This window comes from Ooceraea biroi, chromosome 1 (assembly GCF_003672135.1).
Source record: "Ooceraea biroi isolate clonal line C1 chromosome 1, Obir_v5.4, whole genome shotgun sequence".
In the NCBI taxonomy this organism is placed as follows: domain Eukaryota; kingdom Metazoa; phylum Arthropoda; class Insecta; order Hymenoptera; family Formicidae; genus Ooceraea; species Ooceraea biroi.
Genome location: NC_039506.1, coordinates 15,444,294 through 15,461,946, shown reverse-complemented (window position 1 = coordinate 15,461,946; position 17,653 = coordinate 15,444,294). Strand labels below are relative to the sequence as shown.

At 39.6% G+C, this 17,653-nt stretch overlaps 2 protein-coding genes across 4 annotated transcripts in view; both read right to left on the bottom strand.

Moving 5' to 3' along the window:
- Nucleotides 1–2,824, bottom strand: part of LOC105283956 (EF-hand domain-containing family member C2) — a 38,077-nt gene extending 35,253 nt beyond the window's left edge. Inside the window, exons 1-7 of the mRNA XM_011347108.2 lie at nucleotides 2,466–2,824; nucleotides 2,110–2,274; nucleotides 1,653–1,803; nucleotides 1,181–1,410; nucleotides 749–991; nucleotides 305–531; nucleotides 12–203 (exon numbers count right to left, since the gene is read on the bottom strand). Coding sequence (XP_011345410.1) covers nucleotides 12–203; nucleotides 305–531; nucleotides 749–991; nucleotides 1,181–1,410; nucleotides 1,653–1,803; nucleotides 2,110–2,274; nucleotides 2,466–2,525 — 1,268 coding nt within the window. The 5' untranslated portion in view covers nucleotides 2,526–2,824. The remainder of the gene's footprint in view (nucleotides 1–11; nucleotides 204–304; nucleotides 532–748; nucleotides 992–1,180; nucleotides 1,411–1,652; nucleotides 1,804–2,109; nucleotides 2,275–2,465) is intronic.
- Nucleotides 2,825–2,919: 95 nt separating this feature from the next.
- LOC105283957 (extended synaptotagmin-2) lies at nucleotides 2,920–17,597 on the bottom strand. 3 transcript variants are annotated; one of them, XM_011347111.3, is made up of 17 exons: nucleotides 17,250–17,597; nucleotides 13,219–13,612; nucleotides 12,941–13,081; nucleotides 12,734–12,810; nucleotides 12,581–12,647; nucleotides 12,355–12,500; nucleotides 12,133–12,253; nucleotides 11,864–12,034; nucleotides 11,150–11,235; nucleotides 7,807–7,855; nucleotides 7,654–7,743; nucleotides 6,013–6,099; nucleotides 5,758–5,916; nucleotides 5,518–5,670; nucleotides 5,290–5,413; nucleotides 4,769–5,048; nucleotides 2,920–4,646 (listed from the first exon to the last, which is right to left on the bottom strand). In XM_011347111.3, the coding sequence occupies exons 2-17, from the start codon at nucleotides 13,555–13,557 to the stop codon at nucleotides 4,319–4,321; spliced, it is 2,418 nt and encodes an 805-aa protein (XP_011345413.2). In that variant the 5' UTR covers nucleotides 13,558–13,612; nucleotides 17,250–17,597; the 3' UTR covers nucleotides 2,920–4,318. The 3 variants fall into 3 exon arrangements, with proteins under 3 accessions (XP_011345413.2, XP_011345411.2, XP_011345412.2); XM_011347109.3 differs by lacking the exon at nucleotides 11,150–11,235 and adding an exon at nucleotides 9,334–9,437; XM_011347110.3 differs by lacking the exon at nucleotides 11,150–11,235 and adding an exon at nucleotides 8,626–8,720.
- Between the last annotated feature and the right edge of the window lie 56 nt (nucleotides 17,598–17,653).

The window sequence follows — 17,653 nt, the reverse complement described above, 5'->3', positions numbered from 1 at the left end:
ACGTTACTCACCTGTCGTGGTACAAGAACTTGATGAAGTCCGTCTTCGGCGGTTTCGGCGTTACCGTGAAGCAGTTGCCGAGCGAATCCTCGTAAGACCCGAAGCCGTTATAGGGCGGCACGTATCTCTCCACCTTTTGGCACAGCTCATAATCCTTTTTCGGTCGTTCTACAGGCGTGAAATCATCCAGACCATACTTTCTCCTGAAGATTATCGGTGTAGGACAAAAGATCAGATCCCGGCAAGAATTTCATAAGGATAATTAATTGATCCACAAAGATGTGAAATCCTACGGTAGCTTTACCGGTAATACTCCTTCGTAAATGCGTCCATGTTCGTGATGACGACTCTCCTGCCAAAGACGTTGATCTCTGCTCCGATACCCAATTCGTTATCCTTGTAATGATCGCTGGGGATCTTTCCGATTTCCAAGGCGTCGATCATGTAGTAGCTTTGCGTTGCGCTCTCGCCTAAGACGTTTAGAACTGTTGAAGGGTCTGTCGCGCCAATAGGTTGTAACCCAGTGTAAAACTGTTAATGTATATAATAAACATAAATTTCATGTTAATAAAATTTGTGATATCATAATAAATATTTAATATTTATTGTAATATCATAAATATTATATTATAAAATCGTAAATAATATCACGAAGACGTTAATAATGATAAAAATAGATTATAAATAAATTATACAGCACATTTGACGATTTTACATTCAAATTCATGGCAAAATCGAAATACCGTACTTTTGGTATCCGCATCCTTTTCACGAACATAGGACCCGAGTCTCGGCCGGCATTCGGCGGCACGATCTCTTTGATCTCCATCGTGTCATCGGAGAGATAATAATGCAGCTCCAGATCGTGAACGATGCCAAGAAGGTTCTCGGTATCGTCCCAATATCCGTAAAATCGCAGCACCTGTCTATCGTACTTCAAGAAGTTGCCGAGCGTGTCCACTGTGCGGCTGGGCTTCCTCGGGAACGTCTCCTGCATAAAAATTCAAAGGATAATTTTAATCAAATTAAAATTAGCATACAAACTGTCAACTAATTTTTGTACTATAAATTTTAATACTTAAATCAATTTTATAAATGAAAATGAAATAAGATAATACGTAAAAGTTATCGTTAATCTTCACGCACACTTTAACTTTGACTTTCGTTTTTGTGCACTTACATCTTTCTCCTTCCGAGCTTTGGAATATGGATCCTTCGGTAGATCGATAGGATCAGGCACCGGTATTCCCATACGAGTAAGGAAGTGCCGCGTAAATTTGTCGCAATCTACGATTTTGTACACTCGCCCGTATATCTCGGGCTCCTTGCCGATGTTCAAGTCGAGTATGTCGTAATATCTGTACTTCACCGGGTCGGGTATCGGTATCCTTTGTCGTTTGACCAGCACACCTTCGTACGAGACAAAAAATAGATCATTACACATAATTACGTTGGCATATTATAGATCTGAACAGTTCTAAATCTCTACTTTGAGATTTTTATTAATTGGTATTAAATAATATAAAATGTAAAATTATAGATATAAATATAAAAAATGAGGATTAAGAGAATGTAGAAAATGAATGAGATATCATCCTGCTGCTGATAAGAAGGCGAAAGAAAAATTACGGAGAGAAGATGCACCGTTGAACCTTGCTCAAGACCGCTGTTGTCCACAGACGGTTCTACGACTTTCATCGTTCCATCCTCCAAGAAAAAGCTGATGTTTACCACGCGGATGTAAAAGGCCGTTTTCCATCTCTCTTGCACTGTCTCTTGGAAGAACGCTTTGAACATGAGTCTCTGAAAATCGCAGTCGCGACGAAATAAATAAAATAAATAAAATATTAATTATAGAGTCAATTCGCGATTCTCAAACGAAGAGAAAAAAATGTCAACGAATACATTTATTCTACAATGCGTAAATATTTAATTATGTAATATTGCTTTACATTATAATTACGCAATTGCCATCTAATTCGATGATTTAATTATACAACAATTTTATTTTATAATAAAATTATTCAAATCATCGCGATTTAAATGATTTTATTCGTTTAGTCAGAGACGTCACGCACACGAAAGGAATTAATTACTGCGACCTCATACTTGACCATCATACGCGAGCCACGACGGGATTTCCGGCGCCTCTCCCCGGGGGTAAATGGACGAGTAACGGCTGTAGGCGTTCGTATCCGCTTTCTCGGACAAGTAATAAACTCCATCATGTATCTTGTCGAAATGCTGACTTTTATGAAATCTGGTTCTACCGAGCTGCAAGATACACACATTTCCACGATAAAAATCTTCTTACTTTTAATATCTCAATTTTAATATTTTAATATCTCAAGATATATCCACAATTGATTTTTACATATTAATTAATTGATAAAACCTGTTTATTACATAATAATATTGATAACATCACCTTTTGCTAATCATGTCACAGATGAAAAAATACTTACGTTCTTGTCGAAGCTGAAACCTGGGAGATTCGGTAATATCGGCGTCCGCTGCATCCTCATAAAAATTCTATTAAAGCGCAGTCCAATAATTGCGCCAAATTTATTACTAATCACGCCGATTAGTAATATTTTACAGTGTATGATTTGTATAAAAGCTCCTTCGTTGGCGACAGGAGTGCCACTGACAAGGAAGACCACATTCACGTTACATCATCCAGTTTCCTTGGTGATCGTTGGATCTATATGGATTATGGTGTGGAAAGAAGATTGGCGCCACAGAGAATGAATGCACGTGACGTTTTACTTGATCTTTGACAAATTGATTTCATGCCATCTTATAATATATAGTTAACTACAAATCGGGATAGATTTTTATGTCTTGATGGATAGATGTATGCAAGGACTTAATTGCTGATTACATGAAATTTAAGAAGTTTTGCAAATAACAAATGGTGACAATGCGTAGAATATTTATTGTTCTCAACAATTCGTGACGCTGCTGGCAGCGTCGTGCGTCACAGAATATTATATTATAGATATATATATTTATGTATACATATAATATAGCAAAAATCTCTTATATAAACGTTAACACGTGTGTATACATATTAATCTGCTCTCACTGTTTTATGCCGTATGTTAAAACTATATGTATATAAACTATGTATGGCGCGAGATGTAGATCCTCAGCGAGATCTCTCGTAGAATATAAAACGCGCAAGCATCAATTGATCGTGCAACGATCACCCGCTTTGATCACGCGATCGTACAATAAATGCATCGTTCGATTCTGTTAGTAACGAAATATTAAAACGTAGTAGAGGAAAAAATATGGAGAGTATCGCAAATGTCGAGTTGATTCATATATAAATCCTCTCAGCAACAATGTAATTTTTCTGAGAATTCCAAGATACGTTAATAATTACGTTTAATGACTTTTATATTTAGCTGATATTGAAGAATTTCAAGAAAACTAGACTAATAAATTAAAATTTATTACGAAGCACTCTTTATATAGGAATGAATTTTAAAAGTCATTAAAAAAGAATTATATATGGAAAAACATATTTTTGAAGAAAACGGGACTTCTTTACGAATCCACTCAACAATAATTTACATGACCGACATTTATAAGCGTAGAAGTCAGTCATGAACATAACGTATATATTTTGATCACTTTGTAATAGTATCTCAGATCTACAGATTGGCATAGAGATCGGAAAAATTTTAGCTCGCTGCTCGTTTACATACAACAATAATCGTAACTGCAAAATCGCGATAGATTATCTTGCAAATCAGATTTGAGGTCACTGATTGATCACTTTCATAATCGAGATTCATTAAATATAACTTAATTACTCACTAAAGCAAATGGAGTTTTATTAAATCTTCAGCATTCAGTTACTGCTCCTGGCGCGTTTCAGGCGATAGTTTCGACACTTTTGACTTCCGACCCTCTCGTGGAATAAAGTCTTTAATCATTGAAGCGCTTTGCAGCTTATTGAGTTTACCGCGCTGAATTAGTAAAGCCAATCCGTCTCTACTCTGGTCATGGTGACATTAGATCATTTCGTGCCACTGGACGGCGTAAGTACAAACATCTTAAATAGGATCTTTCTTGATTTCCCGCGAGACGTCTTGCGTCTCGAGTAGCACCACGTTTTACCTTAACACACGTACAAACATCGTTAATTGAACATTACAACGTTACGAGCGACGAAATATTGAGGTAACAGCAACATCCGAGACTTTCATCGTTTGTAGAAAGCGTTCAGTTTAGGAAATCTGAACGGCCGCTTCGCCGAGCAGATGCACAAACGCTCGAATCCCCATCGCTTGCCCCTCCTCTTCTTCTAGTCTTTGATCTCCGGCTGTAGGTCGTACCAGCTGGTGATCGCCTTGGACACGTCGATCTCGCTCAGCTTCACGTGAACCTGCCCCATCACGTTGCCCCCGGTCGACAGCCAGCCCTTCTGCGTGCACACCGACACTTCTAACACGCGCGTGGCCAGATCTCCCTGCGAGATCACGTACTCGAATTGCTCGTCGAATATCGGATTGCAGTTGTCCTTCATCACGGCGGTCTTGCGCTTCGTTTCTTTGTGTCGGTCCGGCAGCAGGTACAGCTTCACGTACGGATCGGGTATGTTGTGCGGATCGTTCTGAGGCAGTGGCAGGTTGCTGCAACGTAACGCGCAAATATTAATAATGATTACATTAAATTTGTATAATTCTAACGGTTACGCGATAAATCTGTCGGACTGTCGGAATTTACGGCAGATACGAGCCGTCGAGTCACTTACGCGATTTTGTGCACGACCACGACGAACTTCTGCCTCTGCACACTGTAGCGCAAAGTCAGCTGTATTCTGCCTAATTTCGCTTCGCCCAGAGAAGACGTCACGCTCGGGTTCCTGTGGACCAGCCGGGAGCTTTCGTTCAAGGAGGACGGCGCGCTGTTGCTGATGATCACTTCGGCCGTTGCTGCTTCTGATTCCTCCGCCACACCCACCATTCCAGTGCTCTGCTGTTGACTGTTGACCGATTCTTTCGAAGGTTGCTTCTTGAGAGGACTGGGAGGTACTGCAAGAGAAAGTACTGTAGTAAGTAGCTTACTGCAATCCGTCTCACGTCTTTTTAATTTATTAATTGTATTAAATTATAATTAATAAAAATTTTATTTTTCATTTATTAAATAATTATTAACGAGCGAGATAAGCTGTTTTCATAGAAGATATTACAAGTACTATTTATGTTAAAATTAATAACGTGAAAAGGCTTTCAAGGACTTCATTCATGATAATATCAACATAGTCGGACTCACCACTAGAAGATAACGTGTTACTGATATTCGACTCTTGGCGTTCGATTCGTTTATTCAACTCATTGATGTCATGATCGTCCTCGTCCTCCTCGGAGGTGGGCTCAGGTTGCTCGTACTTCAAAATCTACGAAAGCGAACGGACAATCAATGCTGTGTTCATTCAATTGATACATTCAGCTGTAATATCGCAGATATTAAATTGTGCACATTCAATTTTCCATTACTCACATTTAACGACATCGATAAGACGAGCTTGCTGTCCGCCCCAGCCTTTTGCAGGTCGAACGGTTGTTGGCTCACCTCGAGATTATTCTTCTCCAGCAGCAGAGAGAGATTGTAATTCATTTCTCCGACTGCCACAGCGGTTCTCTCATCAGTAATCTAGAAATATTAATGATTTAATTAATCTATTGAGGAACGGCGAGTCTCTTGCACGTTTTGTGCTACTTAAAATGATGCTCAGGCAACCTTTATGTGCAAGACGCCGGTCTCGGGGTTGCTGACTAGGAAGGTGAATCCCTCTTCCCACACGGGATCGCAGGAACGTGGTACAATGGCCGTTTTCTGTTTCTTCCCGCCGATCCTCGCTTCGAGACAAACATCGGGCTGTTTAGTTCCTCGAATGCACTATAAAGGTGTTATATATGGTTACCATTCGGTTAAAAATAAATAGTCCTCGCATTTCTTTCTCGCAAATATTTCACCTACTCTTGACATACATACCGGTAGATTTTTCGCGGAGTCGACATAGAGCACGAGGAGAGCCGTGCTCATCGTCGTAACTCGGAGTTCCTGAGTCTCTACCAAAGCCTGGACAAGAGTTATTAATTAAAAGCTGTCCAGCTTAGTCATGTATGGGTGACGATTTTACTAGCTTAAGTAGGAATGACCATCAACTATTCGTAGAGATATTATTTAGGAATGTGATTTAGTTTTGAGGGTTTTGCAACAGATGGCTGTAGTGTCAGTTTGTTCCAATAGCTGTTTCCGATAACTGTTGTTTCTTACAGTCTTGACATTATCCATAACATTTAGTAGCATTATAGCAATAGATGCAATAACAGTCGTGTTTATATCATCGTAAAAATGCAACTTCCGAAACAGCATTTTCGACATGCGTTGCTTTTGTTTTTTAATCAAAAGAAAACTGCGGCTCACGGTTATAGAATTCTTGTGGAAACTTATGGTGATTCTGCCCCATCAATTAAGACGTGTGAATACTGGTTTAGACGCTTTAAAAGTCGTGATACTGATGTGAAGGACAAAGAACGCTCGGGACAACCAAGAAAGCTTGAAAATGCAGATTTCCAAGCATTATTGGACGAAAATCCAACACAATCCACTTCAGAACTTGCCAGAGCATTAAATGTTGATCATACAACAGTTACCAAATATTTACATGAAATGGGAAAAATTCAGAAAGAAGGGAAATGGGTTCGACATCAATTATCGGAAAGTGCCATTGCGAACCGGTTGAACATTTGCATTTCGTTGATCGCCAGGCAAAAAAAGAAGAGTCTTTTGTCTCGGATTGTTACCAGGGATGAAAAGTGGATCTATTTTGATAATCCGAACCGCAGAAAATCATGGGTGGATCCAGGCGAACTATCAACATCCCACTCCGAGACGCAATATTGACGGTTCAAAAGTAATGCTCTGTATTTGGTGGGATAGTGTACTATGAGCTGTTAAATCCGCATGAGACTGTCACGGCTGATCGTTATCGACACCAATTGTACAAGTTGAAGCAAGCATTGGACGAAAAACGACCACCAATTGCGAGTAAAGGACGGAAAGTGATTCTTCTTCGTGACAACGCTCGACCTGACGTTGCGTTATCAGTGAAAGAAACACTATTAGAGCTTGAATGGCAAGTCTTACCGCACCCCGCGTATTCTCCATGCGATTATTATTTGTTCCGGTCGATGCAACACGCTTTAGAGGATACACATTTTCATAATTTGGAAGAAGTGCGAAAATTCGTCGACGAATGGATGAACTGAAAAGAAGAGTGATTTTATCGTGGTGGAATCCATCTGTTGCCAGAAAGATGGGAAAAAGTTATAAAAAACGAAGGAAAATATTTTGATTAAGGTATTCATTCATTATCATATTTAAATACATGCGTTTTTGAGCAAAAAAAACCCTCAAAACTAAATCACACCCCTAATAAATGAAAATAAAGTAAAATATCATTTGTACATATTAACGTTATAAATTAAGAAATGGTATTGACGTTATCATGTTCACGCTCGAAATTATCTGTCAAAGTGTTAATAGAGCACTAAAAAAATATAGGAGGATCGTTTGAGGACTTATCAAACCCTATGATGGAGGCATTAATATCAATTTTTCTCTACTCACGGCTCTCAAATCAGCGGGACTTTTCGAAAACTGCAGCCACGTTAATCGCAGATGAACCATACCGTGCTTCGCCTGTTCCAAAGAGACCCACTGCAAAATAACGTTAATTAACGATAACATCAACCGCATCCCTGATGTAATCCTCGTACTCACCGTATCGATGATGCCCTTTTTCTTCACCCGATTCACCTCGATGGTAGCTCTGTCACGATTTGAAACAGAGAAGTGAATCTTTAGAAACTTATAAACTGCACATGACAATTTTCAAGAAGCTTCTAAGGACAAGATGGAATAATCTGTTTGGCGATTTTTCAGTTTATGCGTCTGGCGATGGCGATGCCAGGCGGCGTAGTTATTGGATTTTATGTATAATACAAAATGCGATACTCGTGATGTGAAGCTTGTTTATTACGAAGCTTCCATGCAGCGTTAATGCAGCCATATCACTCCCGATGTACTTTCAATTCTGACTCTCCAAACAACGAGATACAAAAAGAAAAAGCAAAACATTGTAGAGTTACATCATCATAGTTACTAAACATGCAACATTCCAGTTACTTCATTCGCACGTACAAATGAAAAATAGGTATTATCAGAAAGTTTCATTAACACGGAACGAGAGAGAGTAATGTGGTGACATGAATTCTCTTCAGAATTGTTCACGATGCGACTCGAAGAGTCCACAATGCTTTCCATTATCTTTCCGCGTGTACCTTGAACAAACTGTAATAAACTGCATGCATCGCAGACGTGTGATCGATGCTGGGAGACATTTCAAGCACTTCAAACGTGCTGCGGTATCTGAATGACTCACGGAACGGGGAGAATGCGGTCTTTCAAGCGAAATCTACGTATTACCGACGGACAGAAAGGTTCGTTCGCGCTGCTAATTCGCATTCCGCACGAGCCCATCGTAAAATGCATATTATCGATCTGGTCTGGGTCCGGTGTGTTTGCTACATTCAGCAATACCTGCCAAGTGGATCGTCTTGACCGGCGTTGTCTTTGTCAAAGAGCTGGGCAACCACCGTGTTGCAGACTCCCTCTTCCACTATATCCACTATAAACTGTCACCACATAGTCTATTTTAGTCGCCTTTCTCGTTAAATGCAGTCACCTAATCACTCTGATTAATTAATCAATAAGAAACGGAATCGAGCCGTTAAACGCAAGATACTTTCTGTTAGGAAAAAATGAAAAAAGAAAGCACATAATATTAATGTGATTATATCATAATATTAATGTGAAATTTACACAAATTTTTAATGTACGTACTCAAAAATCGTTTAACTACAAATATGCCAAATACAAAAAATGCAAAAGACGTAAAAAAAGTTAAAAAATATTTTCAAATCGAACATACGCGTACGTTATTTGAGGGCAAAAAATTAATATAAAATAAAGAACACTCGTGCAGCACACACACGCGCGCGCGCGCATTTAACAAGTTATATCTACGTCAATAAAATTAAATTGAAATAGATCAAGTGTACAATTCGTTATTATTTAAACAGATTACACACACACACACACACACACACACACACACTCACATACTGAATAGAGATATCACAGAACAAACGTGATTAGTAACGTGCCCAAGCAGGAAAATCAAAATTCATAGCCTTTTGTTAAACAGTGCACAGCAAACATCGTCGCATTGAAAGATCATTTTACTACCTGCCAAGAAAATCATCGTACTGTACTCCCGGAACATTCCCCAAAGGATCCCAATCCCAAAGGGATACCACTGCTTCTTGCATATTGCATGAACTGATCATAGCCTGTGTACCAATATATCGTATAATGTTGTGTAGCAAATGTCAAAGTGATTTCTTAGCAGCGATCGTACCCAGTAAGCAAAATGTGTGCAATCTGCCAGCAGATTGGCAACAGATTACTGCAGAAGTCGATAGCAAACTGGCATCCGTTATGTCCGCATTAGGATAGTGATCTGCCAGCAGAGCCTGCTAACAGACTCTGACAGCAGATTGGCGGCAGAAACCGAGCAGGATCTGTTAACATTTGACGGCAGATTGACGGCAGAAACCGAACAGAATCTGCAGCTTTTGGCCATTCATATTTACGATATATTAAAGCATGCGTTTACTTTTAACACACTATAAATTGGCATTTTATATTACCATGTGTTAAAAGAACGCATTTGTTTGTTTGTTAAATTAAAGTACATTTGGCTTGATGTGTCTTTCTGACAGTTGGTTGCATAATCTCTCTCTTATTGTTAATTTATTCTAATCCGAAGTCCGAATTTTGCTTTCGAACTTCAGATTGCTCGTGGCGTGCGTGAACTACATGGACGTCGTCCATGGGAGCCTCTGTGCCGCAAGTGCAAAATTTTCAGAAAAATTAATATTATCATGCCAAGGCGCGTATATTAACTTATATAACTGTTAGGCTAAATCTTAACATCGAGTAAGAACTTGACGTGTGCACCGCATAGCGGTGCGGAGCGAAAACACATATTCCTAGCCGTGTAAATTTGAATACTGTCAAAAGCTGCGGATCCTGTTCGGTTTCTGCTGCCAATCTGCTGTTAGATTCCGCGCGCGCAGATCTTGCTCGGTTTCTGCTGCCAATCTGCCGTTAGATTCCGCGTGCGCAAATCTTGCTCTGTTTCTGTCGACAATCCGACTTCAAGCCATGTTTGCAGATTCCGCTCGGTTTCTGCCGCCAATCTGTTCTTAGATTTTGTGAGCAAGCTCCGTTACATTTCTGGCACCAATTTGTCGAATTAATCGTTAATAACAACTTCTGTATCAAATTTGTTGTCTTTTGGCTGGCAATAGTTGATAGCAGATAGTTAGCATCATCTGCTTTCGGCAGACTTGGCTATTTGGGTAGACTCTATTGCATTTATCATTTCCTCCCTTGCTTGTATATATATATCAATCAATGTTTTGCTTATAAATCCCATAGAAATAATTATATTACAAAGTCAATTATTGATATAGAATTCAGTCCGACTTTAATTCTTCGAACAATAATTGCAATATGCCATTAAATCGATACTCGATGATCGAGTTACTTCTGAAACGCTTTTATCTTACGTGTCCGGTACGAAGCATTAGCAAGTAAAATTAAGAAAATGAAGTGAGAGACCAACATGCACCCACACATCATTCAGTATACTCAAGCCGATATACCGATAAACACACACACCAGCATGATGGCAACATGCGATAAAAGCTCCTTTGTACATCGACGGAATAAATCGGATGAATTTGGCGAAATGCGGATTATTCCAAGTGAATTAGATATATTTACATCATATAAGAAAAACGTTGTATAAAGTTCAGTAACAAGTATTGATAAGAAGGATAATTTTACAATCTGCTTTGTATTTTCCTTTTCGGAATTTACTTTCGAGATCTGAGTCAAGTTCGCGTTCAAAGTAATCATTGTGAATACAAGTAAAATCTGAAATATCTTGAACAATAAAAGTATGTAATATTTGTGTATATATATGTAACTGTACCTTCCAAGACTTTCATCGCCTTTAGTGTCGTCATAGTCCCATAGCTGCACGGTGAGCTGTTGCGCGATGGCCGAGGTCACGTCACACTAGTCCCACATAATACGTTGCACATCACATACACACATACATACCAACGTATGGAATTAAATTCTATTAACATAGACTATATAAAATAGTATGCCCTATATCTGCGGTCAAGGCAACAAACACTAACTACTAATATAAAGGGTAACAAGAAATGTAGACGTGATAAATAACTCAAGGTCGCAGAAATTTCACATTCTCGTGGGAAGTCTGTGTGAAAGCTAAATGAGAACTGTGTGCGTGTGTGAACCGTGATGAGAAAGCGGAAGTTTGGCCGTTGGAATGTTAAAATAGCGACGTATGGGAAGTTCAGCGCACGGGGCGTGCCTTCTTCGCGAAAAAATTAAATTTAAAAAATTATTAATTAACAAGAATGGCAGAAAAGTAGTATTCGATATCGATGTCCATGTGTCGAGAGATCAAGTGTGTGTACAGCGAGTATCCTTGCGAAGGTTCGCTCAGCGTAGACCGCTTAGGTGTTGCTCTTACCATGAAGTAGAAGGTCCTGCTTTGTATATTCGTTTTCGAGAAGTACACATCGTTAAATTGCGGTGAGGCGCATGCATCGAACGTAGTTAATAATCGCGTCTAACTCGGGTGGGAAACACGCACACCGGGTCGCGCACGTACCTCACACCAGAAGTCCCACTTCGGGTTAACGCTGTTGTCGATTGTCTCCGTTCGGAATTGCTGGGCACCGACGCTTATGATGGCGTACGGGTCGGACTTGCCCTTACCCAGCATCCCGATGTCTTTCTTCATCAGGTGCTTCGCCTCCACGACGTGGATCCTCAGGACGCCCTGGAGAAAAAAAGAAATAAGTAAAAGCATTACCAACTAAAGATTTATTCTATTTATATGGGCAGCTGCGTATGTATTGATACTGCTGTGGCACTCACTTCGGGTTCGGGTTTCTTCAGAGTCTCCGCTGGTACCTCCTCACTTAGCGGCACGGTTATCTTATTCGGCAACACTACGATGGCCGCTACCTGCTCGATGATCGTCCTCCTCAAGATCTCGCTGAAAGAAAAATCTCGCTTGTATCTTATTCGGTTTGATCGTAGCGTTGTCATGTCAGTCTCGGCGTGAAAGTGGCGAGTGACTTTATTGGGAAATTGTACCTGAACCCAGGTAGGTCCAACACATCAGCCACTCCGACGAGGTTGAAGTTGATACTGGGGTTGTTCAAGTAGAATATCTGTACACCGCCGATCAACGGCATGACGGACAGCATCGGCTTCATGACTACGCGTACCAGACCGCGTATCTGAAAGTTTTCGATTTTTTATTGAAAAATCGTGGAGGATGCCGTTGCATAATCGAGTTTGAAGCAAACTTCACGCTTACTTGAAAGTCCTTAATGCCGCCTTTGATGTTTCCGAGAAAAAACGTGATATCGCAGTCACCGGCGTACCTATAAATACGATTATTGAAATATTATACACACGGCGCCTCTTTAAATGTCAATGTAACCATTTTGCAAGACAACGGAATGCGTACATAACGTCTGCGTCTAAAATGATCTCGTTTCTCGATGTATTCTTGTCGTAGACTTTGATCCCATAGATCTTCGGCGGCTGCAAGGGATCGTTTCATGCAAATTAAATTTAAGAAATCCAAATGTATAAAATGTGTGAAACGCGGGCATGTACATTACACAAAACTCTATATAAGATCTAACTCTATACAAAATTGAATGAAACTCACGATGCGACCCAGGACTAGACGATCGAATTGAAAGCCCTTGATTTTATACTCGGTTAATGTCTGAACAATTGATGGCTCTATACTCTGCTTACATAATTGACGAACGAACTCGTTCATGCTCGGCCAAACTTTGTACAAGATCTGCGAATGAGTATTTATGATTAACATTTATAGTCGACTCGCGGACTTGGAAAGCATATTTAAGTACTTCAATATCTATCTATCGTGCAAGACAGACGATTGCCAATTAATATAATCAACAAGACCGTGGCACGCACTTTGTTCAGCCATTCAGCTCTATCAAAGTCAGGGAAGTACACCCACGACGGCAACTCGTCTATCCGGCTGACGATCAATTCCTTTTCGTTCGCCAGCACGGAAGCTTGCGCCATGCTCGTTCTCAGCTCGTTATCCTTTTTCCGTTCCGTCTTCCACACGGAAACCGCGATTGGCGCGATCAGCCAGGCTATGCTGAAGTTGAAGTATCCCCATCCCCAGATGATACCGGCCGCGGCTAGCTTCAGCAGGAACGACGTGGTCAGCGAGCCGGCGTTCATGTATGGCCAAGTTGGCCTCGAAGCCTTGTTAGCAGCGTTGGTCTCCGACTCTCCTTCCATATTTTGATTCTTATTAAGATCTAATAGCTACTGGTCAGATCTTGTTTCTCTTCCTCTGTAAATAGCAGACGGACGAGTTTTAAATTATCAAGTAGCTTTTCCATGCGCACATATATGCTATAGTTATTAAGTATATTTATTTATTGAGACGTTCGGATTTCGTTATGTAGACCCAATTTCCCAAGTAGCACGCAAGGAAGAAGGAATCATGTTTGTCTGATTGCTCGTTTCACAAATGGTTCACACCAGGTTTATCATCGGGATTGGTTCTCGATGAATTATTTAAAAATGAGCTCCTTCGTTCAGTAAATAGATACATAATAGATGTGCCTTAATGTGTGCCTTAATGAGAGGCAGCTATATATTCTACTTTTGATGATTATATAGTTAATAAGAACGTGATATATGCTGAATCAATTACATGCCATATACATCCATTTATTCTAATAAACTGTGAAGCCTATCTGCGTATCACCGAGCTCAAACCAATTTTACTTTGAAATTGCTTCGCTGCAGCTGTAAGAGTATCCGTCCGCGTGTTAAGTCAAACGACGTAATTTACGGCGGTCTTCAAGGTCGGAAAGAGGATGTCAAACTTTTCTGGCGCTACAGACCGTGATCTAACGGCAACCTTGCCAAAAGAGAGAGACGTGACGCATGAAAATGTAATCTTAAATTATATATACCGTAATGAAAACAACGCAACGTCCATTTACGACTGTTCGTTGTAAAAATCGTGATGAAAAATGAAGACTTACAAAAATAATAATAATATTTTAAATAATTGTAGAGAATGTAGAAATTCATTATTCCAAATCAATAAAATTGATTTTTGTTTGCTTATTGTTATATGTATAATTATCATTGCGATATAATATTATATATTATTATTATTATTATTATTATTATATACTGCATGTAATATTATTTTAAAATGTCGTCTTTCTATGGCATAATTAGCAACAACTAAAAAGTTTGTATGCGATGATTTATCATTATTATTATATCGCATACGATTATTACTAATTGCGCCTCGAAAAAGCAATGTTTTTAAATAATAATATTACACGGCGATATAATATTATAAAAATTTGAGCTTCTCTCTGTAAGTTTTTTTATTACGTTTTCCCGTCGTGCTATAGACAAATGAAAAATGTTTCAAGTGGCTTGTGTAGCACACACGCACCACTGCGTAAGACCAACTTGACTTGACGTTTGATTAATAGCGTTTTCTATTGGAAAAACTAGTTATAACACTGCGCACTGAGTGTATTTTTAGTGTTCAACTCTAAAAATTACTTCACATATTTTCAGTGTTTAATGTTTCTTTGACAAAAGTAATGCAAAACATTGCACTGAGTGCACATTTAGTGTTTCGCTTTGAAAATCAGTTCATATATATTTCAGTGTTTAATATTAATAATATAATATTAATAGTAGAGGAGAATCCCTTATTATGAGATATGCTCCTAATATGAGATAATGGAGTTTCTGCTAAACTAGTGAGCACCATCTGTTAATTCCACCATGAACTTATTACTCTTGGTGTAAAATGTATTTAGTGAAAAATTCATTGTTCGTTATTGCGTTTAGCCTTTGCAAGAAAAGATTTGTGAAATTGTGAACATGTCAAAGGAACTTGAGGTAAGTCTTTAAACCTTGTTTATTACATAATAAAGAAATGGTTGGCAATAAATTCAGTATGCAATGATAGAGTAGAATCGTAGTAACAGGAAAATACGCGATTTGTTGAATTGCTTAATTGTAGAGGTTAGATTTCATGATCGCGAAACCGCTAGGCATGTGGCTCGTATAATGAGATATTCAGGGTACTCTTAATATGAAATAATTATTGCTCGAATATGAAGATTATGTAGTGTAATAAAAAGGAAGAAAATACTACTTAAGGTTAAAGAAAAGTTAATACGAATTTATATTACGAATTTTTGTGTATTTAATTTTTATAGAATCTGACTATGGAGGTTAGAGAAACGAGGAAGCGTCGACAGTGGAATCGTGAAGATTTGGCGAAGGCTGTGGCAGCAGTATTTTTATGAAAATATCCAATAAAGTTTTTTACTTGCAATACTGATGTATTTTGCACTTTTAACACCGATTTCTCGAGGTATCTTATATTAGGAGCACACTTTCGCGATCCTGCGTAAAGCTCTTTTTTCAAATTTTTTTAATTTTCAGAAAAAGTAATATTTAAATTAGATTTTTCATTTGACCAACCTAAAGCTTATTAAATTCTCTTCAAGATAACGTATTACATTTTTAAATTCTGCCTATAGATTTCCTTACATTCGGCAAAATCGATATGGTATCTCATAATCGGGGACTTTCCTCTAATATTCTACCGATAAAAGTGGTGCAAAAAATTGCACTGATGAGTGCGCACCAGTATCACACTGGTTCTCCAATAGAAAACACAATTTTTTATCTTTACGAACGCGACGGGCGTAAACAATCGTGACGAACGATAAAAACGCGCGTGCATGGAAACTGATATGCACGAGAGTTTATAACATTAATTAGTACGTGAGAAACAAATTCGTTTCTACTGTCATTTCTACGTGACAGTCGAGTCACTCCTCACGTTTCCCATCGCGCAGTATTGCGCTGCGAGTGATTCATCGGAATAAAACAACTCGTTTATGGCAACTGAGGATTTACACCTGTCGAGCGCAAAACGACGATTTGCGATGAGCGAGTTGCGGAAAATCGATTCCCCAAACACGGGAAAATGCAACCTTGCCGCGAACTGCTCCCGGGTCTGCGTTCTGCTCGCAGTCCCTCGCAAAACGGACGTTCCTAAGCCCGAGACCTAAATTTAGCCCGTGATTACACGCGCTCGATTGCGGCATATTTAGATATTCGGAATGGCCTGTGAATCCGAGAGAGAAATAGAAGAATTGGAACGCGGCAGAGACGCGAAACATTGCAATCACTGTCGAGTGAATCGAATTCCACGAATTCTAAAAAGAGAAACAATTTTCGGTTGATCGAAAAGTCCGCGCGGTTTTTTAGCAAAATGTAAATTTATGCAAAATTTTCTGTTAAATCTTAACACGAAGTTTTGCGTTACCGCAAAGCCCGTGCTTATTTTTAAGAATTAATACGAAGTTTTGCGTTTGCTAACGAAATTCGCACGGACTTTTCGGACAACCGAATATTGCTATCGCTTCTTAGATATTGTATGTCTGTTCTTGTGAATTTATTAGAGCACAAAATGTGGAAAAAGCAATTTTTGTCGAAAATATTTATGATAACGCTACTTGTTTAGTTGTTGCTACTTATTATTTAGAATCGTTGTCGCTTTGATCGAGATGGAGCTTCGCGCTTTTAAGGCAACGGTTTTGCGCTTGCAGCGTAATAAATTTACATATGCACACGTATATCTAACCGCACTCGTTATCGCGATTGGAAACGCCACGTCCTTACCATATTAAATATATAGACGAGTGTGAATCGCACAGGAACACAAATGGAACACAGAGAAAAACAAGTGCAGACAAGCACGAGCACATAATCGAATTGCCTCTTGAAGGACGAGATTAATTTGCTTTGAAGTCACGATTGCACGCACGCATTTCAACGCAATTTTGCCACGCAAATTTCACGACACCCGCCAAACGCGAATCGCGCATTCGTTCGCGCCTCGCCAAGTCGCCGCAATTAATCCTACGAACCTTTCTTTCAGCGCACCACCACCTCGCCAATACCTTGACGGTCGTTCGATGCGAAGAACGGAATCGAGTACACGTCAACAGCTATCGACTCGTAGTTCGTGCCGAGGAAAAAGGAAAAACCCCCGCTTCGAGAAATTCGAACGACCGCGGGGAAGGAGGGTTAACGCGTCCGAGGGGTTGCGTGTCAATCAACGAAGTAAGAAACGTGCGGCTCGTTTTGCGGCAATTGCGCTAATAACTCGCTCGCGCCTGGAATCGGGCGATATTAACGCGTGCATCGACTTTTTTTTAGCGATGATGACAACGCCGACGAACGACACGCGCCACCACATGAGCCGACACTCACACGCACACGGGCGCCGTATTACTGACACAGCGGCATAACAAACTGCCGCGCCAGCGCC